General features: G+C 43.0%; 1 protein-coding gene across 1 annotated transcript in view; it reads left to right on the top strand.

Annotated features, from left to right (window-relative positions):
- The window catches only part of JAG2 (jagged canonical Notch ligand 2), a gene marked incomplete in the record, with an annotated part of 565,751 nt that overhangs the window by 322,634 nt on the left and 217,272 nt on the right, over positions 1-25,845 (top strand). Inside the window, 1 exon segment of the mRNA XM_044074368.1 lies at positions 15,305-15,365. Coding sequence (XP_043930303.1) covers positions 15,305-15,365 — 61 coding nt within the window.

Below are 25,845 nucleotides of genomic sequence, written 5' to 3'. Positions count from 1 at the left end.
AGACGTAACCCTAAATCAGTGGGCAGAGGCTCAGAAACAAGTACTTTCCCTCTTAAAGTTGGGGGCTATTCAGCCGGTTCCAGAAGAGGAAAAGGAGCAAGGATTCTACTCCAGGCTTTTCCTGGTACCCAGAAAAGACCAAACATGGCGTCCAATTCTGGACTTGTCTACTCTAAACACCTTTCTGGACATTCCAAAATTCAAGATGCTGACTCTTCACCAGTTACTTCCTATGCTAGGCAAAGATGCCTGGTTGGCAACTGTAGATTTAAAAGAAGCTTACCTGCATATCCCAATCAGGGAGTTTTGCAGAAGATACCTATGCTTCAAAGCAGGCTACTTGCATTATCAGTTCTCTGCACTGCCCTTTGGCTTGTCTACTGCGCCCAGGGTATTCACAAAGTGCCTGGCTCGCCCAAGGTGTTCACAAAGTGCCTGGCTCCAGTAATTGCATTTTGCAGGCAAAGAAATATTCAAATATATCCATACCTGGACGATTGTCTAATTCAGGCAGAAAACCAGGCCATACTTCTAAATCATCTGGCGTTTGTAAAAAGGGTTCTAACTTGTCTAGGGTACACCGTAAACGAAAAGAAGTCATAACTAGTACCCTCTCAACAAATTACATTCCTGGGTGCAAGCTTGAATACAACTGCCCAGATGGCTTTCCTCACGCCAGAAGAACAAATTCATTTGGTAACTTGCTTCGAACAAGTGGCCACAAAAACCCTGCTATCTGCAAGACAAATACTGCAAGCCTTGGGGTTCATGGCCTCCTGCATTCTTCTAATTCCATATGCAAGACTGCATTTGAGGAAACTACAGTGGTACTTAGTCTATGGAGTCAACATCGTCACAGCCTGGAAACAATGATTCCTATTATACCTTGCCTATGCCTGGTGTTCCTATGGTGGCCAGAGGCCTGCCACCAAAACAAGGGACTACCATTCACAGTACCCCCTGCTGCCCAAACCCTAACTACAGACGCATTAGACTATGCATGGGGGGCTCACCTGGCAGGGAAGTGCTTTCAGGGCAAATGGAACCCAAATCAAATGCACCTGCATATCAATCAAAAAGAAATGTTAGCTGTACAGAATGCTCTGACAGCCTTCAAGGACTACATTCATCCAGGACAACTTATGATAAAGACTGACAACACCACGGTTATGTGGTACATAAACAAGCAGGGGTGTAGACAGTCCTACCCCCTCTGCAGACTAGCCATGACATTGTGGAACACGGCCTTGAGCTACCAAGTGCACCTACAAGCTCAGTTCCTGCCAGGAAAACTGAATACACTGGCAGACGGATTAAGCAGAGATCTCATGGAAACTGGAACCACAGATTTTCAACATGTTGACAAGAAAATGGGGGAGCCCAGACATAGATGTATTTGCCTCTCCCCAGAACTACCAGTTGTACAAATTTTGCACAAGGACTCCTCACAAAAAAACCTGGAAAAGTGGATGCTCTGTCCTTCAGCTGGAAAAACCTATTAGTCTACGCCTTTCCCCCTCTGCCGCTGCTCTCCAAAGTTCTGCTAAAAGTCAAATGGGACAAACCAAAAATTATTTTGATTGCTTCAGACTGGCCACCCCAACACTGGTACCCACTCCTGCGCAGTGTGTTGCAAATATCTCCACGGCACCTGCCTCAAACACCTTCCTTACTGTCTCAGCAGGAGAACCAAATAATGCACCCTCGGCTACCAACATTGAACCTTGCAGCTTGGCTAATCACTTAAATTCGCCCTCAGCATCCCCCAGCAAACCTGTGATGGATGTCATCTTGGAGACAAGAAGACCTAGTACTAGAAAATCTTATGCTGACAAATGGAAAAGATTCTGTGCTTGGAATCAATCTCAAGGAATGAGCACAGCAGCACCCAGTTTACCTCATATTTTACAATAATTAACTGAGATGCTTCACAAGGGCCTGTCTTTTTTCCTCCATTAAAATCCACGCCTCAGCCATTTTAGCTCATTATAACACAGAACCTCCCCTCCTCTCTCATCTTCTGCTCAAGCAGTACCTCTGAGGGGCCAAAAACTTGAGACCACCCAGGAGAGCTCCAACCCCTGCCTGGGACCTTAACTTTGTATTGGAGAAACTCACTCCTCCTTTCGAGCCAGCTGCTACTGCAGACTTAAAATTTCTTTCTTGGTAAACAGCCTTCCTTCTAGCAATCACTTCAGCTAGAAGGATATCTGAGTTACAAGCCCTTATGGTAGTGGAGCCTTTCATCATCTTTCATGGGGACAGGGTGTCACTCTGGACCAATCCATCCTTCATGCCCAAGGTGATATCCAGTGTGGCTCTTAATCAGTCCATTCATTTGCCAACTTTCTTTCCCAAACCACAGAACAAAGGGGAACGGATTATGCATTCATTGGATGTGCACAGACAACTTAGATTCTACTTGGACAGGACTAAAACTCGAAGAAAATCTGAACAACTGCTGGTAGCCTTTGCAGGGGCAGAGGGAAAGGCTATTTTAAAACAAACCATTTGTAAATGGATATGCCATTGCATTCATTTCTGCTATAAGCACCATGGAAAACCTATCCCCGAGGGGATCAGATCTCATTCCACCAGGGCTGCATCTACTTCTGCAGCCTTTCTCAGAGGTGTTACTACCAGGGATATTCTAGAAGCTGCTACTTGGAGTTCAGTTCATACTTTCACCAAGCATTATCATTTACCAATTTTCTCTAAATCCAGAGCTGGTTTTGCCACTGCTGTCTTGCAGGACCTTATAGCTGGTCCTAATGCTGTATAAATCCATCCTCCCAACCATAGCTTTGGGAATCTACCCAAATGTAATGACTGCAACAGTGAAACACGAAGAACATAGTACAGTTGTGTACACTTAACATAAATGTAGATGTTCGAGTGTATTCACTGTTGCAGTCCTGGTTACCCTCCCTCCAGCCCCCTGTTTTTCTCTGACTATACCTCTACTTTCTGTTACACCAAAAAAGCTTTTAAGCATAGTATTTGCTTTTGTTTGGAGGTATATTTTTATGTTTTAAATTTTATTTTGCTCCCCATTCGGGGGGCACCTGACATCTGGGGCAAAAAAAACTGAGGAAATGACATTGGCTGCATGTTTTATACCCCTGATGACGTGATGTCACGAAAGAAGGGACAGCAATCGACGCAGGACTCAAGACTTTATTAATCAGGCTGACTGAGGGCAACCTGACAGCAGATTACCCAAATGTAATGACTGCAACAGTGAATACACTCAACATCTACATTTATGGTAAGTGTACACAACTGTACTTTTTGCAGGGCCTCCTTACCAACTCTTAATCTGTGATCCTTCCTCTCCCCTTTGTCTTCTTACAGGGCTTTGGGAATCAACCCATATGTGAGGACTGCAACAGTGAAACATAAAAAACATAGTACAGTTCTGTACACTTACCATAAATGTAGATGTTCAAGTGTATTCACTGTTGCAGTCCTGGTTTCCCACCCTCCATTCCCCCTTTTTTCCTAAGGCACAGACTATAGATTTTAATTTTTTGCATGATATGTGCCCAGGGTGCTTCCATTCCTGAGTTAGCCTTCTTTTGGGGGCTCCTGACAGTTAAGGCAAGAAAAACTGAGGAAATGGCGTTTGCTGCCTCCCTTTATACCTGACGTACTGACATCAGTTTTACAACTGGCGGCAGCCAACGTTGTACACCAAGAACTCTGGTATTCGGGCCGACTAAGGGCTATCGGAAGACAGATAACCCATATGTGAAGAATGCAACAGTGAATGCACTCGAACATCTACTTATGGTAAGTGTACACAACTGTACTTTTTGAATACAAGTTCTGATTGTAAGAGAAATGCAGCAAAAACTGAAACTCTTTAATACCATAAATCATTGTAAATGCAGATTCTTCCCATTTACATCTCCCACAGTGTGGAAGTTATTCCCTCCTGTACTTCTGCTTGTTTTATGTCTCCTTGCTTTCAGATTGCTGTATGTTGGAGTGTGCGCTGGGGGGCTAACTTTTAGGGTACCACAGCTTCACTCTTGGTATATATCCTGTATATTCTCACTCAGTGACATGATATTCTGACCCTAAATTCAATAGGGTGCCCCTTTGGGCCAGAGATGCTGTTGTGAAGGTTTGTCTGCTGAACATTTCCTGTGCAGGTCCTTTCTGGTTTCCTAAATTTTAGATGGTTCAGTACCATGCCCTGCAGGGTATTCTTGGTTAGAGTTTTAAGTTATTTAAACTCTTATAACACTTGGATTAGATGTACATGTTTGGGATTTGTTTCCTTTGTGCTAGTCAGCTGAGACCATTCAACAGCATAAAGGTGAGTTTTATGCAAGGTTGTACATCTGCATCCTATGGATGTTTGATAGGCTTTGTCTAAGTTTCTTGTTGCAGCCAAATGCCTCTTTCCTTGCATGGCCTCCAGTACTGCACAGCCTACAGAGTGGAATCTGTGGATAATATAAATAAATAAATATATATATATATATATATATATATATATATATATATATATATAATACACACACACAATATAAATATTTGTCATAAGTTGTGTGTAGGTTAATACTTTATTTGTATAGTTATCCCTTCCTACTAGAATATCTTATTTTAGGCTGCTAAAATGATCTACTTGTATGTAGATATATGGTCTACATAGAATTCGGCAAGATATTTGACGCAGTCCCACACAGGAGGCTGATAGGACTAAGACTGAGGAAATGGATGTCTGCATTTTCGAGTAGTGGCAAGGCAGTGGTTTATAGTGAGCGGTGTAGTCTCAAATTCGGAGTAATCGGTTCAGTACCAGAGGGTCCCGTGTCTTGTCAGTGTGCTTGACTCGGACATACTGGAGAGAATAGAGAACGGTATTAACCTCTTTGATGAAGACACAAAAAGGTAAGTGAAGCAGTGGAGGATCAGGGTGGAAACATGTACCAAAAGATTTGGAAAGACTAAATAAGTGGGCAGAAAGGTGGCAATTGAGGCTTGTTTATGTTATTGCATTTTGATAACTTGGTAAGTAGACTGTTTTGCAGACCCTTTTCAGCTGGTGCAGACGTATGCCAAGTACTGCAGATAGGCTACAACACCACAGGTGTAACAGTATTCCTAGGGAAGAATGAAATTGGCAGCAGAGCATGAAGAGTATCTGCGAGTGTTACCCTTAACTAGAGTAGAGCATTGGGAACAGAGTAAGAGGGTAATGCAAACAGTAAGTAGAATATTGGGGTTTGTGTTTAGGGGACTAGATTTCACTCTGCAGGGCTTCTTTTTATATAGTACTGAGGCCATGTAAGGGGAAAGGGGCATGTGGCTGCAACAAGAAACTTGGACAAAGGTCATCGGAAACCTCCATAGGATGGCACAGGAAGCTAAAATACTGCAGACTGGAGGAGCTAGAGCTATGCTTATTTAGGACCAGAATGGAGGGGCATGATGGTGCTTAAAATCAGGCATTCTGAACTGGAAGGGCTGAGAGGAATGGAGGGGTCAAAGACTGTTGATTACAGGGATTAACTGCCCTGGGATCTATTATGAGGGTGGGGTGGGGGTTGTGGGTGTAATTGACTGCTTGGATAGATGCTGGAGAGGAAATCTGGAGAGGCATTCAAGAAGGCATGGGGCATGCAAAAGCAGGGCAAGGGTGAAGGTGAGGATGGGGAAGGAGATATGTTAAGGCATTTAAAAGAGCAGACTGGATAGGTTTATTGTCTCCTGCAATCTGGCAATTGTAATGTTCACATATGCATTGATTGTGTCTCTCTGTCTGTGTGTCTGTTTTTGGAAATGGCAGTCAAAACTGACAATAGAAAATGTAAGGTAGCTGGATATTTAGTCGAGTGCCTGTTGAAAGCATACAGATGCTCTTCGTGTTTCACTGTTGCAGTCATCACATTTGGGTTTTGCCTGCAGGTAACCCTCAGCCAGCCTGAATACCAGAGTCTTTGGATTTCTGCGTCAGATGCTGTCACTTAGAAGTCAGGTCGTCAGGGGTATAAAACATGCAGCCGACACCATTACATCAGTCTTTCTTGCCATGCGGTGCCCGAAGCAGAAGCAGTTTGCAAGTGCCAGTCGGCCGTCTCCTGAAATTTTCGTTTTCTAGTTTCAGACCCGAAGTCTTCAAAAAAGATAAGTACCCTGTTGGGGATCCTTTTTTCTTTCTCTAACCGATGACAGTAAAAGTTAACAATTGTCTTGCCTGTGGAAAGCAAATACCTCATAGAGATTTTCATTCTTACTGCATCCCCTGTTTAGGCCCAGACCACGACGTCCCTTGCTGTCGGTTTTGTGCCTTGTTCAACACCCATACTGTTCGTCGTCGGGTTATTTTTGTAGTCAAATACTTTCGTTCTCGATCTCCGCACTCCTAAATGGCTTTGTTAAGCCATCCGACTACTGATCTTCCGAAAAAACGTAAGGATAAAGACAGAGACAGACCGCATACGTCCAGAACTGCCGACAACACTTCCATTAAGCTAGTGCGCAGCCCCTGATACCTGCTACTACAGAGTCGCAGGCCTCTACTGAGACCCATTCGGAGTCCGGTATGCCGCAAGATGATGCTTCAACAATGGAACCTGTGGATGTCTCTACCTTGGATGGGTCTGGAGCTGCTGTGCAGGCACCGGCTTCTGAGGGTGTATTCAGGCCTACAGAAATTCTTATTAAACCAACGCTATCATTTCCATCCAGAAGTACTGAATTCCTCAGGCCAAAAACTCGCACTATGCCTAGAAAACAGACGACCAAATCGCAGACTCAGGCCCATATGCCTCAAAAATAAATGCTTAGAATGGCTGAAGAACTTATTACCTTAATTAGGGGAAGCCAGCCTTCCCCCTCTAAGAGACCTAGAACTGATTTTCTTTCTGATTCTTCTGATCAGGAATCTGATATTTCTGTTTCTTCTGATTACCAGGATTTGCCCCCATCTACCTATGAGGATTCTGATGCAGAGGATTCCATTCCCTCTGCTTTCCCTCCAGAGGATTTTTCTTTTGGTGAAACCTTGCATACCCTTAGGGAGCATTTCCGCTGGAAAAGTCAGGACTATTCTGAGTTCAAAAAGCGACTTGGAGAATTCTTACTCCTGCCTCAACGCAGTCCTTCCTGTTCTGGACATTGTAGATGCTTTCTTAGAATCTAGCTTTACCCCAGACACTTTACCTCCAGCTCCCAGAAAACCTGACAGGTACTACAGAGTACCTGACTCTCAAGTTCCTCTTCAAGAATCCTACTGAGGATCCAGAGACCATTTCCCAAGGACCAAAAGGCATTAAGGCTACTGCCACCAAAAAGCCTACCCCTTCTGATAGAGATTCTAGAGTGTTGGAGAGATCTAAGAAGATGTACACTTCTGCTACTTTAAGTTGCCAGTTTCATATGTTAAAGTATCAGCAGCATATTATTGGACTACTTAAACAGAAAATTATGCTGATTCCTGACTCTGCTGAACACAAAGACTTGCAAGATTTAATGCATTCTGCAGAACAAGTTGGTAAACATACTTTGCAATGTGGTTTTGACGCTTTAAAAGCATCTTGCAGGGCTGCTGTCACCGGGTCTGTACTTAGAAGGCATGCTTGGCTTAAGGAACAAACCGTGCCAGATCATGTTAAAGCTAAATTACTGGATGCTCCCTTAAACCCAAGACCGCCTTTTTGGCAACAAAGCAGAAGTCGTCCTCAAAAGGATGGAAAAAAAAGCTAAATCTATGCAAACTGTTAAAGATTCCCTACAAGTACAGCCTGCCAGATTCAGCAGGGATTGGCCTTCAAAGAACGGGTCCTTTCCAGTCCTTCAGTCCAAACCCAGGAGCAGCAGACCACCAAGACTACCGTCTCAGGCTACCCGAAGATCTAAGCAGTGGGGGGCTCCCACTTCCAAAGCAGGGAGTAGTAAGCCATCCCCTACGGAAAAATGGCACAATGACTTAACCTTAACCTTTCTAAGTCCTGCTCAACTACCTGCTCCCTTGGGAGAAAAGCTCGCCCTGCATGCAAAAAACTGGGAACTCATTACCCAGGACAAATGGGTTTTGAACAATTTCCCAAGAATACCGATTTCAATTTCACACACTACCAACCTCAAATGGTTGGCCAGACCTCCCCCCAAATCAATGGGCGGAGGCCCAACAGCAGGTTCTCTCTCTTCTCAGTATCGGGGATATTCAACCTGTCCCAGCAGAACAAAGGGGACAAGGTTTTTATTAAAGACTTTTTCTGTTACCCAGAAAAGAAAACTCCTGGCGTCCTATCCTGGACCTCTCTGTTCTCAACACCTTTCTGGTGGTTCCAAAATTCAAAATGCTAACTCAACAGCTGCTTCCTATGCTAGCCAAGGATGCCTGGCTGGCAACCCTAGACTTAAAGGAAGCTTATCTGTGCATCCCAATAAGAGGATCCTGCAGACAATACCTACGTTTCAGAGTGGGCTCCATGCACGTTCAGTTTTCTGCACTTCCCTTTGGCTTATCTACTGCGCCCAGGGTGTTCACAAAGTGTCTATTTCCAGCCATTGCATTTTGCAGGCAGAGAAATATTCAAATTTACCCATACTTGGACGATTGTCTGATTCAGGCAGAAAGCCAGAACTTGTATTACAACACCTGGCATTTATAAAGAAACTTCTAACCTCACTGGTGTACACCATCAATGAAGAGAAATCTCACCTAGTACCCTGCCAACAGATTGTGTTCCTGGGAGCAAGCTTGAACGCAACTACCAAGATGGCATTCCTCACTCTGGAGAAACAAGTTTATTTGACAATCTACTTCAAACTATTGGCCACAAAAACGCAGCTATCTGCAAGGAAAATACTGCAAGCTCTGGGATTCATGGTCTCTTGCATTCTGCTAATTCTGTATGCAAGACTGCATATGAGGAAACTCCACTGGTATCTAAAAAGCCTGTGGTGTCAATATTCTCAGGACCTGGAAACAATGTTCCCTATCATTCCTTGTCTAAGGAGAGCGTTCATTTGGTGGACAGAGGCCTGCTACCACAACAAGAGACTCCCTTTCACTCTACCCCCTGCTGCCCACACCCTAACAGACGCATCAGACTATGCATGGGGGGCTCACAATGGCAGGGCAGTGCATTCATGGCAAATGGAACCTGAGACAGATGCACTTGCATGTCAGTCAAAAAGAAATATCTGTACAGAATGCTCTGACAGCCTTCAAAGACCGTACTCTTCCAGGACAACTGTTGATAAAGACAGACGCCACCACAGTTATGTGGTACATAAACAAGCAGGGGGAACCCACTCCTACCCTCTCTGCAGACTAGCCATGGCTCTGTGGAACACAACCTTGAGCTACCAAGTACACCTACAAGCGGAATTCCTGCCAGGCAGACTAAATTCACTGGCAGAAGACTTAAGCAGAAATCTCATGGACCCACACAAATGGAAACTAGAACCCAAAATATTCAACCTCTTGAACAAATGGGGGACTGCAGAGGTAGACCTGTTTGCCTCCCCTCAGAACTACCAATTGAACAAATTCTGCACAAGAACTCCCCGCAGTCAAGCTTGGAAAGTGGATGCCCTGTCCTTTACCTGGGGAAAGCCTCTCTGTTTATGCCTTTCCCCTTCTGCCCCTCCTCTCAAAAGTTCTACTAAAGATCAAACAGGACAAGTCAAGGACAATACTGATTGCACCAGACTGGCCATGCCAGCACTGGTACTCACTTTTGCGCAGTATGACACTGCTACAACCATGGCACCTGCCTCCGATCCCCTCCCTGCTGTCCCAGCAGGCAGGCCAGATTCTGCACCCTCAGCTTCAAACCCCTGAACCTTGCAGCCTGGCTAATTCCTTGAGCTCTCCTCTAGCATCCCTCAGTAAGCAGGTGCTGGATGTCATTCTGGAGGCAAGGATGCCTAGTTCTAGAAAATCCTATGCTGAAAAATAGAAAAGATACTGTTCCTGGAGCCAGGCTCAGGGGATGGGCTTAACGGCACCCAGCTTACCTCATATTCTAGAGTACTTAATAGAAATGCTCCACAAGGGCCTATCTTTCTTGTCAAAATTCATGCCTCTGCCATTTCAGCACGTTATAATACTGAGCCACCCCTCTTCTCACCCTTTGCTAAAACAATTCCTTAAAGGGGTCAAAAAATTAAGGACCCCCCCCCAGGAGAGCTCCCACTCCAGCCTGGGACCTTAATTTTGTATTGGAAAAGCTCACTCCCACCCCCTCCCCCTTTGAGACAGCTGCAACAGCAGAGTTGAAATTCCTTTCTTGGAAAACAGCCTTCCTTCTAGCCATCACTTCAGCAAGAAGAGTGTCTGAATTACAGGCCCTCATGGCAGTGGAACCCTTCATTATCTTCCATGTGGACAGGGTTTCCCTCAGGACTAACCCTTCCTTTTTTGCCCAAGGTGGTTTCTAGTGTGACCCTTTTTTGCCCAAGGTGGTTTCTAGTGTGACCCTAAATCAGTCCATTCATTTGCCTACTTTTTTCCCTAATTCACAAAACGAAGAGGAACGAATACTGCACTCTGGACATGCACAGACAACTTAGATTCTATTTGGACAGGACTAAGCCTCTCAGAAAATCTGAACAGTTGCTAGTTGGCTTTGCTGCAGGGGCAGAGGGGAAGGCCATTTCAAAGCAAACCATTTCCAAATGGATACCCCTTTGCATTAATTTCTGCTACAAGCACCATGGAAAACCTACCCCACAGGGGAAAAGCTCACATTCCACCAGGGCCGCATCTACCTCTATGGCATTTCTCAAAGGAGTCCCTACCAGGGACATCTTGGAAGCTGCTGCCTGGAACTCTGTACATACCTTCACCAAACATTACACCACATGCCTGTTTTTTTTCTAAATCCAGAGCTGGATTTGCCACAGCAGTCTTGCAGGGCATAATAGCTGGCCCTAATGCTCTTTAACTACCTCCTCCCTTCCTTAGCATTAGGAATCAACCCAAATGTGATGACTGCAACAGTGAAACACAAAGAACATAGTACAGTTGTGTACACTTACCATAAATGTAGATGTTCGAGCTTATTCACTGTTGCAGTCCTGGTTACCCTCCCTCCAGCCCCCTGACCTCTCTTTGCTCTACGTTTCCTTCTTGTTTGGTATATTTATTTTTTCTTGTGTATTTGCTTTTTGATGGGGGTGTACCATACCTTATAATTGCTTCTTATTGTGGGGGCACCTGACATCTGGGGCAAGAAAAACTGATGTAATGGCATCTGCTGCATGTTTTATACCCCTGACGATCTGACGTCATGGAAGAAGCGACAGCATCTGACACAGAAATCCGAAGACTCTGGTATTCAGGCCGGCTGAGGATTACCTGCAGGCAGATAACCCAAATGTGATGACTGCAACAGTGAATACACTCTACATTCATGGTAAGTGTACACAACTGTACTTTGTTTCCTCCTTCCTTCACTGTTCTGCTAAACCTGTATGTATTTGATTTTCTGCCAGATACAGACTTTTGACTTGCTTCCTAGACACAGGTATTGAATCATAAAATGGTTACTTATGACAAGCATTGCCCCCAAGTTGCTGAATGTACAAGTGAACAGTATGGCCTCATGCAAATAATTTTCCACAAGTGCCCTTTTCTGTGACTTTACACAGGATATGGCTAGTTTATCTCAGTTACTCCCTCTAGCTGCGTTGCAGTCTTGTACCTAGGTCAGTACTTGATCCCAGACTTGTAGTATCAGTGTTTGATACTTTACGTGTGTGTTTAGACATTACCTTCTGACCAGTTTTGATATCATCAGACGAGATGAACCTCCTTTCTTAGTTTGGATGCAAATATGCTGAATGGTGCATGACCCAGTGTAGAAACACATGGCAGGGGACCATTACTGGCCCATCAATAAATATCTCCCCTAGTCACAGTTTAAACAACTGACAGCTGAAAAACAATCTGGATACTGATTAGGTTTAACACAAGAAAGGTAGAGAGATGATGGTCATGGAGATGTAACTTAAGTCTGACCTGCACACACTGAGTCTCACTTGTCAGATTTTGTAATGGAAATATAAGCAGTATGCCTTGGCTAAACCTTTGTCAGTACTTGCTGTTTTTCATCTCTCAAGTGCATGCCTATTTTGTACCACAATTGTCTAATCTGTAGGGTGAGGTTGGCAGTGATTAAGTGGCTTGTAATTGCTAGAATTATTAATTTGATGTGGCCATAGGTACCAGTTTAGGAGACCTGGAGTATGACATTTTTGCTTGCAGTTTAGTAATCTTTTTAAACAAAAAAAAATGTCTACTGGGTGCATTATCTTGAAAATGAATGCTGGTACTTAAAAGTTGATAGGTGTGCAGTTTAAACAGTTGATTTTACTTGTTTTGGAGGTAAGCACACAACTTTTACTGTATGTGTGTGTAGTGTTTAGTACATTCCCCACCCTATGCACACTTCCAAGTCTTGAACACAGGATCCTGTGCACTATAATCACAGCAACATACCTCTACACCATCTGAGCTCCCCAAAGAAGATGCAGTCAGTCTGCACATAGGCATGCAGATTGCATCATCTTTGAGGAGATGGGTACACGTACAGTTGAAGTATGTATACCTCAGTGGATTTTCGAGATATACAAACACACACACACACACACGTATAAGAGTAGGGTTTGGCTTAATGGTTAAGGTATTTACTTTACAGATACAGGGTTTGATTTCCCACCTTGAGAAGAATTTATCCATCCATCCACAGCTCCTGTTTCCCCAATTTTTTGCACATGGGGCCGGGGTGTCACGTCACCAGTGGCAATCAGAGCCAAGGTTTATACCACTTGTTGAGAAGAATGACCTAGGTTTAAAAAGACCCCCTGGGGTCATTCGTTTAGTAAATACCTAGGAATATGTTATGGTGAGGTTCCTTCCCCAACCCTCACGCATTCAGCATTTATATCTGTTTCACATACAGACAACCCAGTGCAGAATTCATATCTCGGAGACATCCTGCCTCACAGTCTGCATGTTTCTAAGGTATTTGTACAGTGTGTGTGTGTGTGTGTGTGTGTGTGTGTGTGTGTGTGTGTGTGTGTGTGTGTGTGTGTGTGTGTGTGTGTGTGTGTGATCAATATAAAGGTTTACTATTGAAATTCAGAAAAAGAAAAGACGATGAAGCCCAACAAAAGCAAATGCCTCAAACCAAAGTAATCCACAAACACAAATCCAAGGCACAGTAATGAATCAAGGAAATCACGGCAGTTAAAATACACAATTTTAATGACAGAACTTCAAATATTTGAGTGTTATTGTCCTTATAGTCAGGACTTTAGAAGTATAAAATGCAATTTCAGGCCATATTTAAATAACCCCACCAAACAAGTCATGTGACCATTCCCAGCAATTAGCGAAATAGCAACAAGTGTAAAAGTGTTTTTCTAGTAACACAAAATATATATATATATATATATATATATATATATATATATATATATATATATATATATATATATATAAAATAAATAAACCTCCCTATCAAGTTATGTTGTAAATTCAATCTATCTAAACTTTTTATTTTTAAAAGGCAGGCTATATAACACTGTTCATTCAGTCCTGAGTAACTGAAAGCATTTAAGAACTGCCAGTACAATTCCCACAACTCTAAATGTAAAGCATGAGACCCACCCCTAACATTTAGTACAACCTGTTTCAAGACCGAAAATTTTAAATAATGCTCAGCGTTATTTATAATATGCCTTGCTAGAGCATTAGTATTCTGATTATTAATATCATATACATGTTCATAAATACACTGCTTTAACATTCGCTCAGTTTTTCCAATATAAAAAGCTCTGTTTTGCACACGGCAATATAGACCACATATTTTGAACAACAGTTACAGTTATTACTTTGTCAGTGAGAGTACTTTCCTTACCAACCATAATATATTTACAAAACCTACAACAGCCACATTTACTCATACCCTTTATTATAGTGGCGATATTAAAGGACTGTGCTCCAATAAATTTTTCAAACATCTTCCCCTCTTATATCCAATAACAGGGCCATCCCCAAGTTTTAAGTTGTGGTCCAAGTCATTCTTAAACACTGCCCATTTTTTCTCCATGCCCCCCCCCCCCCCTGCAAAACATTACTTGGGAGTCACTGGAAGGTAAGGTATGCTGGGTAATGTCAACATTGTTGAATGGCATGGGTCTACATTACTGCTTTTGTTACTGTTGCCTGTCCGATGTTTTTATTTTCAGTATTTTATTTTGATGAAATGATCCCTTGACTGCATCCGTTTTGGGATATCAATAGTAAACCTTTATCAATATAAAATACACAGTGTTTGTCATTTGTTCAAAAATGTGTATGGATTGGGAATTTGCACTTTTCCCCGCTGTAGTGCAGTATTGAAGTTTATATATGCAAGTTGCTGGGGGTATGGGGTGCAGGGGGCTTGCCTCCTGCAAAATAAAGTATTTAGTGCATTAGTGATTATTAAAAAAAAAAAAAACAAAAAAAAAAAGTTTGATCTCAGATTATTTTGCACTTTGATTATTTAATTTTTTGATTTTATGATATGTGTGTGTATGTATGTATGTATATATATATATATATATATATATATATATATATATATATATATATATATATATATAATATGTATACCCTGACACAGTTTACATCACATGTCTCCAATCTCGTCCATTCTCCCTCTCTAGCACGCACACACACCCAAACTCCTGTTGTATTGGTAGTATTACTCAAGGGTTGCCTACAGGTGCAAACATATGTGGTATATATTGCACCTCTGTGGAAGCCTCACATGCATACACAGTCTGTCATATATCTATGGGTGTGGTGTACAGATGCACACACAGAGTGCTTCTTGGCTGTGTGGGAGATTTCCCACATGCACACATGGTCGGCATGATATCTGTACGGTCTACCTGCAGATTAACTGGAATGCCTTTGAGTTGTGCTTCTTGGTAGGCTATCCGTGACTTTTTGCTGCACTTGGTCTGCCTTTACATTATGTAGTTGTCAATAAAGAGTCCAATGTTACTATTTGAGCCAGTTGTACATGTCAAGTTTTCACAGTAGGACACAGTATTACCTGGATGCCAGTTTTACAAAAATTACAGATCTAAGGAAATGAGTCTTGGTAAACTGCACTGCTACCACTCCTTTCACGTAACATTGCTTTGAATGCGTTTGACTGTTCAGTGGAGAAAGTGCCACCCTGACATTTGTTAAATAACTTTTTTTTTTTCATTTGTCATCAGATCTCCCTTTCCTCAGGTGTATTTGCAATATTTAATGTAAATTTTTTCTTTACAGCTATTTGTAAACTAGGCTGTGATTTAGAACATGCAACTTGTGAACTTCCTGGGGAATGCAAGTAAGTGTCTCTGGATTTTTTGTAAATTTTTTTGCTCATTTCAGATATTTTGTTAACGTATGTTACACTTGTGTATATCATTTCATTGACATTTCCTTGAGTTTTGTTTCATGCAAGTGTGAAGAACTTACTAAAAAGATGAAGTATACATTGGGTAACTTGCAATATGATTTGTAGAATTATGGAATTATTCTACTACCCTAAGAATTCCAGCTAATACATTTCATAGATGGCTACCTGAAGAAATACTACGCCAAGCTTCAGTATTTTAGTTGCAAACTGTGTGTACTTAGAAATTTTATATTTTGAAATATGCCAGTAGATCTAATTATAGAATGTTACTGTCAACTGGAAATGTATCAACTTTTACAAGCAGACTTGTGGCAGCTTTGTTTAACTTTGCTCATTATGCTTTTAATAAGTAAAATAAAGAAAACTTGTCTTAGCTAATGCAATTACTCATGTGATATCAAATTATACATGTAAAAAAAAACATACGTTTCAAGAAACATCTTTGCTGGATTAACACTTCAAGTTGAATCTTTCTTTTTCCCATTAGGCTTGGGCTTTTGCATCCTTCCCACTATTGGTGTTGAGGTGCTCACTGGAAGGGAAAGCATCATTGCAGATGCAAAGCATCCACGTGGTTAACAGTAGCTGATAGCACATAAATTTCTAACCTCTTTCTCTTACTTTCCAAGCTTCTGCTAAGATTCTGGGTCATTTGCAGTGTATGCATACGTGTGTTACTTTCCCTACAGGAGAGTTTAATTGCTTGGCAAGCATTGCATTAAAGTCTTACAGCATTGGGTTTCTTGGATTGAGTGATTATATTTCAAAGTATGTGGATTAATTTCCCTGTCAGCACATTTCATTTTCCATGAGTACGCTCAGTGCTTTGGATAAGATTCTAAATCCAATCTACGTTTTGTTTGTTTCCTACAGTAGACCTATTTGTAGTTCTTTGAAAGTGGCTTTTTTTTTGCAAGTGTGTATTTTGCATTTGTATTTTAATAAGGGAAGAAGTATTTCTGCAACAGTTTTATTTGCTTCATTCTGGCAAAAGTTTTCGATACCATTGCTCTAGTTTACGTGGCTCATTTCAGTTTTATTTCTTTGCATTAAAACTGTAATAAACCAAGACCTTTTTTCCCTAGGTGTACACCTCCATAAAATAAGTCGGTGCATGCAGTTGTGAGCTCTGTTGACTAGTGGTTATGCTTTTTGTTGTATATGGGCTCCCTTTTAGTCCCATTAACTGTTAAACTTATCCAGTTAGCAACATAGTAAATATTCTATTTTTCCTTGTGTCATTGTATTATACTAATGCTTATGACATCTGCCATACTGACATGGTTTTGTGTTAAGACAGGCAGTCTTCCCACAGAGCATTCTGTTTCCCTGTTTGACATAGATTGGACACTGTCCTCTTTCCATTGGTTTAAAATTGCACTGCTCTAAATTTTAGTGTGTGCACGTGTGTAAAAATATATAGTAAAACATTGGGTGCTCTGTCTGTGTGTGCTTTCTGGCATCACCCATCAGGTTCATCAGTTCCTTATTCTGCTCCCTTCACCTCCTAACAATATCCCTAGTTTCTCCAGCCTTACTGAGAACAGCCTGTGTAATGACCAGTACCACACCCCCCAGTCATCTTTGCTAGAGTCTCTGTAATGCCATTTGATAATTCTTCTTGGTCTAACCAGGCTACACACAATCTATTTTGGTGACTGCTGCATCTGCTTCCTTTGTGGCATCTTGGTCAGTATCAGTCAGATCAGAAGATCCTCCTCCTCCTCCATCCCCCTCCACTGTTACTGTTTGCAGTGCCTTTCTTTAACTTGACAGCTTCTGTCCCTGCTAGTGTCCAGCAGCAGTTTCTTTTGAACTATGGCAAGCAATTATAAGACCTTCTTACAACCTCCATTTATGTTTCCAAGTTACATTCAGACTGTGTATCTTCATGATCTCCTGAATGTAGGTGTTTAACTTGTACCAAGAACTATCTAGAAAATGATCCCAGAGCACCATGTTTTGTTATCCTGAACTCCCCAACCGCTACCCAGCCATTCTATTTCAAATAATCACCAAGTAGTGATTAGCTGAAGGGCTTGTCTTGGCCTGGGTGTCCATAATATATGGCTTCAGGTTTAACAATACAGGTGCAGAGTTGATTTTAGACCTTACAAGCAGACGTGTTTGACATTAGTGCTTTTTTTATTTATTTACATTTGTTGACCGGGAATGTTCGACTGGACGCAGGTCCATTTTCAGCGGAGGCCCGGGGAGAAAAGCTCCACAAATTAAAATATTACAGACAGTTACAGTTGAAGAATTCTAGCAATTAAAATATTACATAGATGTTCTTCATCTCACATTGCTGCAGTCCTAACACTTGGGTAGTCCGCTGTCCACGGTCGGCCCGAATATCAAAGTATAAGGCTGACTTCGGTCAGGGCGCATTTAACTGACGTCAGGACGTCAGGGTACAAATGCGCATGACCGGCGTCATATCCTCAGTCTTTTTTGCCGCATGGTCCGATGCAGAAGCAACATTGCAAGTGCCGGTTGGCGTTCTGAGATTTTTCTATTTAGAAGTTTCAGACCGAGTTCAAAGTTGGCTAAGTACCCCGTTGGGGAATATTTTTGTTTTTTCTTGCCTCAGTCATTTACCGGATGTCAGAAAAAGTTAATAATTGCGTTTCTTGTGGGAAACAGATACCGCATAGAGATTATCATACTTTGTGTATTCCTTGCTTAGGGCCTGAGCACGACGTTGTTGGCTGTCGCTCTTGTGCTAGATTTAATAAACGCACTATAAAGAGAAGGTTGGATTGTGCTAGGTTAGTCTTTGGGAAGCGGTGCAATTATAAAATGCCGTTGGATGCTCCGACGCCCGCTTCCTCGAAGAAGCGCAAGGACAAGACAGTTAAGCCTAGGCTAGAAGAACCGTCTGTAACGGACGCCGGTTCTTTAGAGGTGTCGGTGGAGCCGGTAGCTCCACCGGAGATTTCTTTGTGTTCACAGAGTGAAACTTTATTATTGCAAGATGTGGCCTCTCAGGAGGCAAGTCAGGCTGAGGGGGCTTCTCAGGTTACTATACTCCCCTCCCTTCCTAAGGTGGTTAGGCCCTCTCCTTCTGTTACTAAGGCCTCTCCCAGGGGCAGGCCAGGTTTAGCTTCAGTTGGTGTTACCCCTAGCTCTTCAGGTACTATGCCCAAGAAGCATATGCTTAAAATGGCAGAAGATTTGATTACTTTGATTAGGGGTTCTATGCCCCCTCCTGCTAAGAGACCTAGGGTGGAGCCTGAGCTGGGTGGTTTTGAGCAAGCTTCAGATGTTTCAGAGTCTTGGCTGAAGACTTGCAGGAGTACTCTCCTTATTCTGATTCTGATGTGGATGATTCTACTCCTTCTGCTACTCCTCCTGAGGATTTTTCTTTTCCTGAAACTCTTCATTCCATGAGGGAGCATTTTAAGAGGGAAGGTCAGGACTTCTCTGATTCCAGGAAAAGGCTTAGGGAATTTTTGTTTTACCCCAGCATAGGCCTTTGGCTATACCTCCTGTTTTGGATGTTGTGGAAGATGTTTTACAGAGGCTTCTCTTAATCCTGATTCTTTGCCTCCTGCTCCTGTTAAACCGGATAGGTATTACAGGGTGCCTGACGTTCACAAGTATCTTTTAAAAGTCCTAGGGCAGACCCAGAAACTGTTAGCCAGGGGCCTAAGGGTGTTAAGGCTTCTGTTGTTAAGAATCCGGTTCCTACAGATAAGGAGGCTAGGGCCTTGGATAGATGGGGAAAGAAAGTTTATACTTCTTCCACTCTTGCTATAAGGGCTCTGAATTGCCAGTTTCACATGTTGAAATACCAAAACTATCTCCTTTCACAATTGAAGTCTAAGGTTGATTCTCTGGCAGTTGGTATTGATTGTAAAGAATTGCAAGATTTAGTCCATGTTTCTGAACAGGTGGGTAAGCATTCTTTGCAATGTGGTTTTGATGCTGTACAGGCCTCGTCTAGGGTGGCTGCCACTGGGACTGTTCTTCGCAGGCACGCCTGGCTGAGGGATCAGAATTTGTCTGAACATGTTAAAACAAGGATTTTAGATGCTCCTTTACAATCTGACGTGTTGTTTGGGCCTCCTGTTGAGACAGTCTTAAAGAAAATGGAAGACAAGGCTAAGTCTATGCAGACTGTTAAAGATTTTTTACAAGTCCAGCCTCCAAAGTTTAGTAGAAATTGGCCTACTAAGGGGTGGACGTATCCTTCTTATGATTCCCAGTCTAGGGGTAGATCTAGACGTGGTAGGGCAGAGCTCAGGGCTCTTTCCGGCCTAGAACAGGGAGTTCTCCTGCACAGGCTTCGGGTGAGGGCAGGGGTCAGTCCTTTCGTAAACAGACCCAATGACCTACCTTTTCAGCTGCCAGAGCCTGCTCGTCTGGCAGCACCTTTGGGAGGAAGGTTGGCACTCTTCAAGGAAAATTGGAGTTTAATTACCCAGGACAGATGGGTATTGGATATCATACACCACGGCTACAGGTTTTATTTCCATACCTTGCCTCCTTTCAAAGGCATGCCAGACGTTCCTCCTCAACAAAGAATAGAGGCTCACAGACAGGTTTCTCTGTTGCTCCAACTAGGGGCCATACAGCCGGTCCCTCTGCCAGAAGTGGGCCTAGGTTTTTATTCTCGCCTGTTCCTAGTACCGAAGAAGGGGAACACGTGGAGACCAATTTTGGATTTATCTATCCTCAACACTTATCTGGACATTCCCAAGTTCAAAATGTTGACGTTGCAGCAGCTTTTACCTCTGCTGGGCAAAGATCATTGGATGGTAACTTTGGATCTCAAGGAGGCTTACCTTCATGTTCCTATCAGACTCAGTTGCAGAAAGTATCTGCGTTTTCGAGCTGGGACTTCTCACTATCAGTTCTCTGCATTGCCCTTTGGCTTATCTACTGCGCCCAGAGTGTTCACGAAAGTTCTGGCTCCAGTGATAGCTTTCTTCAGACTAAAAGGAATACAGATCTATCCTTATTTGGACGACTGCCTGATTCTGGCTCAAGGAAAGGAAGAGCTTCTTCGTCATTTGGAGTATGTGATAGCAGTGCTAAGATGCCTAGGGTATTCTGTGAACGAAATAAAGTCCAGTCTAGTACCCTCTCAAGACATGTGCTTTCTGGGTGTGAGACTGAATACAGCAACCCAGATGGCCTTTTTAACCCCGGACAAACAAAAGAGTCTATCCCTTTACTTCCATCAACTATCTCATCAGTCCGGGCTGACTGCAAGGACAGTCCTTCAAGCCTTAGGGTTCATGGCATCTTGTATTCTGGTGCTTCCCAATGCCAAACTGCATATGAGGAAGCTACAATGGTATCTCAAAAATGTATGGACACAGCACTGCCAGGATCTGGACACTGTCATTCCAATAATACCTTGCATTCAGAAGGAATTTTTGTGGTGGGCTCAGGAATGCCACCTAAACAAGGGACTCTCTGTGACCCGGCCAGAGGCAAGTCAGATTTTAACGACAGATGCCTCAGACAAAGCTTGGGGAGCTCATCTGAATGGAAAATGGATACAAAACAAGTGGCCTGTCAGACTACATCTACATATCAACATGAAGGAGATGTTAGCAGTCCAGTTTGCATTAATAGCTTTCAAGGAATTCCTTCTTCCAGGACAGGTGTTGATTCTAACAGACAACACAACTGTCATGTGGTACATCAACAAGCAAGGGGGAACGCATTCTTATCCTCTGTGCAGGCAAACAATGATTTTGTGGGAGACTGCTCTCGGTTTACAGCTCAATCTTCAGGCAAGGTTTCTGCCAGGAGCACAGAACTCCTTAGCAGATGTGTTGAGCAGACAAATTATGGATCCCCACGAGTGGAAATTGGATCCTCATGTATTTCAGAAATTGACAGTGTCATGGGGAACTCCAGACATAGATCTGTTCGCTTCTCCACTAAACCATCAGCTGACAAAGTTTTGCACAAAAAGGTTTCATCCCACAGCCTGGAAAGTGGATGCTCTTTCTTTCAATTGGAGCAATCTTCATGTGTATGCCTTTCCACCTCTGCCTCTCCTCCCAAAGGTACTTCTGAAGGCCAGACAGGACAAGCCAAGGATGATTTTAATAGCTCCAGATTGGCCTCGACAGCACTGGTACCCATTACTGAGAAGTCTAGTACGGAAGCCTCCATGGCCTTTGCCTTCGATTCCACACCTGTTGTCACAGGAAGACAGCCATTTGCTCAATATCAAACTTCACTCTCTTCGCCTAACAGCCTGGCATATTCTGTTTTGAACCGTAAAAGGTCTCAACTTCCACAACAAGTTTTGAATGTGATTTTGGAAGCTAGAAGGCCTAGTACAAGGAAAGTGTACGCAGATAAATGGAAGAGATTTTTCTTTTGGAGTGCAGCTAAGGATTTTGATGTTTCTGAGCCATCTTACTGAGTTACTGGACAAAGGTTTGTCCTTCTCTTCTATTAAAGTTCATGCTGCAGCAATTTCAGCTCACTATGATTGCGACCCGCCATTGTTTTCTCATCCTTTGATGAAGTTTCTGAGCCTAATTTAAGTGTGGCTCTTCAATATCTTACTGAGTTACTGGACAAAGGTTTGTCCTTCTCTTCTATTAAAGTTCATGCTGCAGCAATTTCAGCTCACTATGATTGCGACCCGCCATTGTTTTCTCATCCTTTGTTCAAGCAATTTCTTAGAGGGGCAAAGAATATCAGACCCCCACGAAGAGCTCCTACGCCTGCTTGGGATCTCAATTTTGTGTTGGAGAAACTCACTCTACAACCTTTTGAGCCTGCAGCTACTGCTGAGTTGAAATATTTATCATGGAAGACTGCTTTTTTATTGGCCATTACCTCTGCAAGAAGGGTTTCTGAATTGCAGGCCCTTATGACAGTTGAGCCTTTCTTGATTTTCCATAAGGATAGGGTATCATTACGTACTAATCCTTCCTTTATGCCTAAGGTGGTTTCTAGTGTGGCTTTAAACCAGACTATTCATTTGCGTACTTTTTATGCAAATCCCCAAAATAAAGGGGAAAAGATTTTGCACACTTTGGATGTACACAGGCAGTTGCGTTATTATTTGGACAGAACTAAAGGGTTCAGGCAGTCTCAGCAGTTGTTTGTTTCTTTTGCTTTGAGTTCTCAGGGCAAGCCTGTGTCTAAACAAACTATTTCTAAGTGGATTGGGTTTTGCATTGCTTTCTGTTATTCCCATCATGGCAAGGAGGTTCCAGCTGGGATTAGGCCTCATTCCACTAGGGCTACTGCCACTTCCACAGCTTTTTTGAGGGGAGTGGCAACCAAGGATATTTTAGAGGCAGCTACTTGGAGTTCTGTGCATACCTTCTCTAGGCATTATCACCTGCCACTTTACTCTAAGTCCAGGGCTGGTTTTGCCACTGTGGTTTTGCAGGGCATTTTGGCAGCTCCTGCTTCCTTATAGTTAGCCATCCTCCCTTATCTCTGCTTTGGGATTCTACCCAAGTGTTAGGACTGCAGCAATGTGAGATGAAGAACATAGTACAGTTTTGTACCTACCATAAATGTAGATGTTCGAAGATCCACATTGCTGCAGTCCAATTTACCCTCCCTCCTTCCCCTCTGTACTTGGAGGTGGTTGTGTGGGTTGGGTTGTACATATGTGTATTATAACTATTGTACATATAGTTAGTGCAAGGGTGGTTGGTTATTTGTTTGCTGTCTTTTGGTTTTGACCTTTCTTTTTAAGGTCTTCTGACATCTGGGGCAAGAAAAGACTGAGGATATGACGCCGGTCATGCGCATTTGTGTCCTGACGTCAGTTAAATGCGCCCTGACCGACGTCAGCCTTATACTTTGATATTCGGGCCGACCGTGGACAGTGGACTACCCAAGTGTTAGGACTGCAGCAATGTGGATCTTCGAACATCTACATTTATGGTAGGTACAAAACTGTACTTTATAGATTAAGAACATAGTACATTCAGTAGATAACTAACATCTGTTCCATCCACGAAGTCATAGCCGATATTAACAATAGTTACAATAAGAAGTTACTGCCATATAATTAGTAGATAGGCATGGAAGTATCAGAGCTTGCTGTACTCAAAGGTAGTTTGTGGGGTGGAAGAGAGGTAGAGGGTAGATGGAGTGGAAGAAGTTAGAGGGGAGAGTTATAAGGGCATAGCCAGCATGTTTTTAGGTGTGCTTTAAGTAAAGCTTTGAAGTGGGTGCATGATGGTAAAGAGGTTATTGTGGGGGGGGGTTCCATAATTTGGCTATAGCGCTGGAGACTAGTGCTTCTCCAGCAGTGTTATTGGCTCTAGTAACCTGTAATTGATTTCTGTTGCTGGATCATAGTGGTCTGGTGGTGAGATAGGGTTGGAGTAGATTCTGGAGGGATGGGACCTTTAGAGGATGGTTTACTAGTTTTTGGGCGAGAGTGAGTTGATACCATTGAAGGAGGTGCGGGAGTTCTAGCCAGTCTAGTTCATTAAGTGAGAGATGGTGGTGACTGCGGTAGGATGCCCCGGTGGCAAATTTGGTGATTTTGTTGTAGCAGGTCTCGAGTTTATTTAGATCACATTGCCTTAGGTTGGTATATATTGGAGAGGCATAAAGTAGGGTGGAGATAGGGTGCGAATTTGCAACTGAAATCCTAGCTGCTTTGGTGAGGAGTTGCTTATTTCTTTATAAAGCTCTTAGTTTTTTTGTGGACTTTTTTATGGTCATGGATATGTGAATGTCAAATTTGTTGTTTGTTTCAACTCCTAGCATTTGGTGTGATCTGTTGGGTGGATATAGGTGGTGTCTTTTGCTGTGATGTTAAAGTGAGAGTTGTTTTGAGTATGTTTGCTGGGTTCGAAGATGAGGAGTTTAGTTTTTTTTGGGTTGAGTATTAACTGGGCATCAGATAGCCAAGTTTCAACAGAGGAAAAGGCATCCTGTGTGACCTTTTGCAGTTCGGTTAGGGACTGGGCTAAGCAGATGATGGTGGAGTCATCTGCATATTGTACGAGGGTGCCATGTTTGGTGGCAGAGGCAAGATTATTGGTGAAGATAGAGGAGAGTAGGGATCCAAGGATGGATCCTTGGGGAATGCCAGTAGGGACAGGTAGTTGGGGAGATGTGTCATTTTGCTATACAACGGATTGCTGGCAGTCAAACAGGTAACTCTGAAACCAGTTGGTGACTGATGGAGAGAAGGATAGGTTATTGAGTACAGAGATGAGTTAGTGTGGGACCATGACAAATGCTTTAGCTAGGTCTAGGAAAGTAGCAGAGGAGAGTTGGCCATTGTTTTTATGGTGAAGGATAGTGTTAGTAAAAGAGAGTAAGGCAGTGCTAGGGTTTGGTCGGAAGCCATGTTGCGTATTAGAAAGGAGGAGGTTAGTAAGGAGGTAGTCTGAGATTTGAGAATGAATGCATCTCTCTAGTATTTTGGAGAGTGGAGATGGAATCGCTGTGGGGCTGTAGTTGGTTAGTTTTGTGGGGGGGCTGCCTTTGTGGAGGGGAATTGTGTGATATTTTCCATAGTGTAGGGACATAGCATTCTGCCAGAGGTCTGTTAATCAAGATTGATACTGGGTAGGCTAGGGTATCAGCTGCAATTTGCAGGAATTCATTTGGGAGGTTGTCTACTGCTAATTTTGTGGGTTTAAGTTTAATTAAAGAGTTTTTTTATGTTGGAGGTAGAAATGGGAGAAAATGAGAAGAGTGTGCGGCGATTACTGGGTGAAGGTGTGGGGTGTAGGGAAGGGGGGGTTGTGTTGTCTAGCTAGTGATAGTATGTTTTTTATGAAGTGTGTGTTGAATGAGGTAGCAATATTTTCTGAGGAGTGAGGAATGTTAGGTGGAGGGGTATTGATTTTACTTGGGTGGAGGATGGAGTTTATGGAGGTCCAGAATTGTTTGGGGTTGTGTTGGGAGGAGTTGAGGGCAGACTGGTAGTATTGGATTTTGTCCTGCTTTATTAGCTTTTTGACTGTATTGCGTAGTTCTAGGAATTTCTGTCTAGCTGAGGGGGTTTTGGTTTTGCGCCAGTGTTCCCAGGCTTTATCTCAGTTTTTCTTTTCTGACCTAGTGGTTTTCTGTAGCCATGGGAAGGGTTGGGCTTTGGTTCTGTTAAGTCTTATGGGGGCGTGGTTGGTGGTGCAGCGGTTAGCGTTGCTGCCGCACATCGAGGTTCTCCGGTTAGATTCTCGGCTGGGGTGCCTTCTGTGTGGAGTCTGCATGTCTTCCCTGTGGTCACGTGGGTTTCCTCCGAGTGCTCCGGTTTCCTCCCACATCCCAAAGACATGCAGTAGGTGGATTGGACACTCTAAATTGGCCTTAGGTGTGAGTGTGTGCATGTGTGTGCCTTCTGTGGAAGGTTGGGCGCAGGGCTGGCAACTCGACACCGTCAAACTACACTGCCAATCATGAGTGGACAGATGATCCGCTGTGGCGACCCCTAACCGGGAAA

This window comes from Protopterus annectens, chromosome 6.part0 (genome assembly GCF_019279795.1).
Source record: "Protopterus annectens isolate FY-2018-M chromosome 6.part0, PAN1.0, whole genome shotgun sequence".
Taxonomy (NCBI): Eukaryota; Metazoa; Chordata; order Ceratodontiformes; family Protopteridae; genus Protopterus; species Protopterus annectens.
Note: the sequence above shows the minus strand (reverse complement) of the source record. Positions and strands in the feature narration are given on the sequence as shown.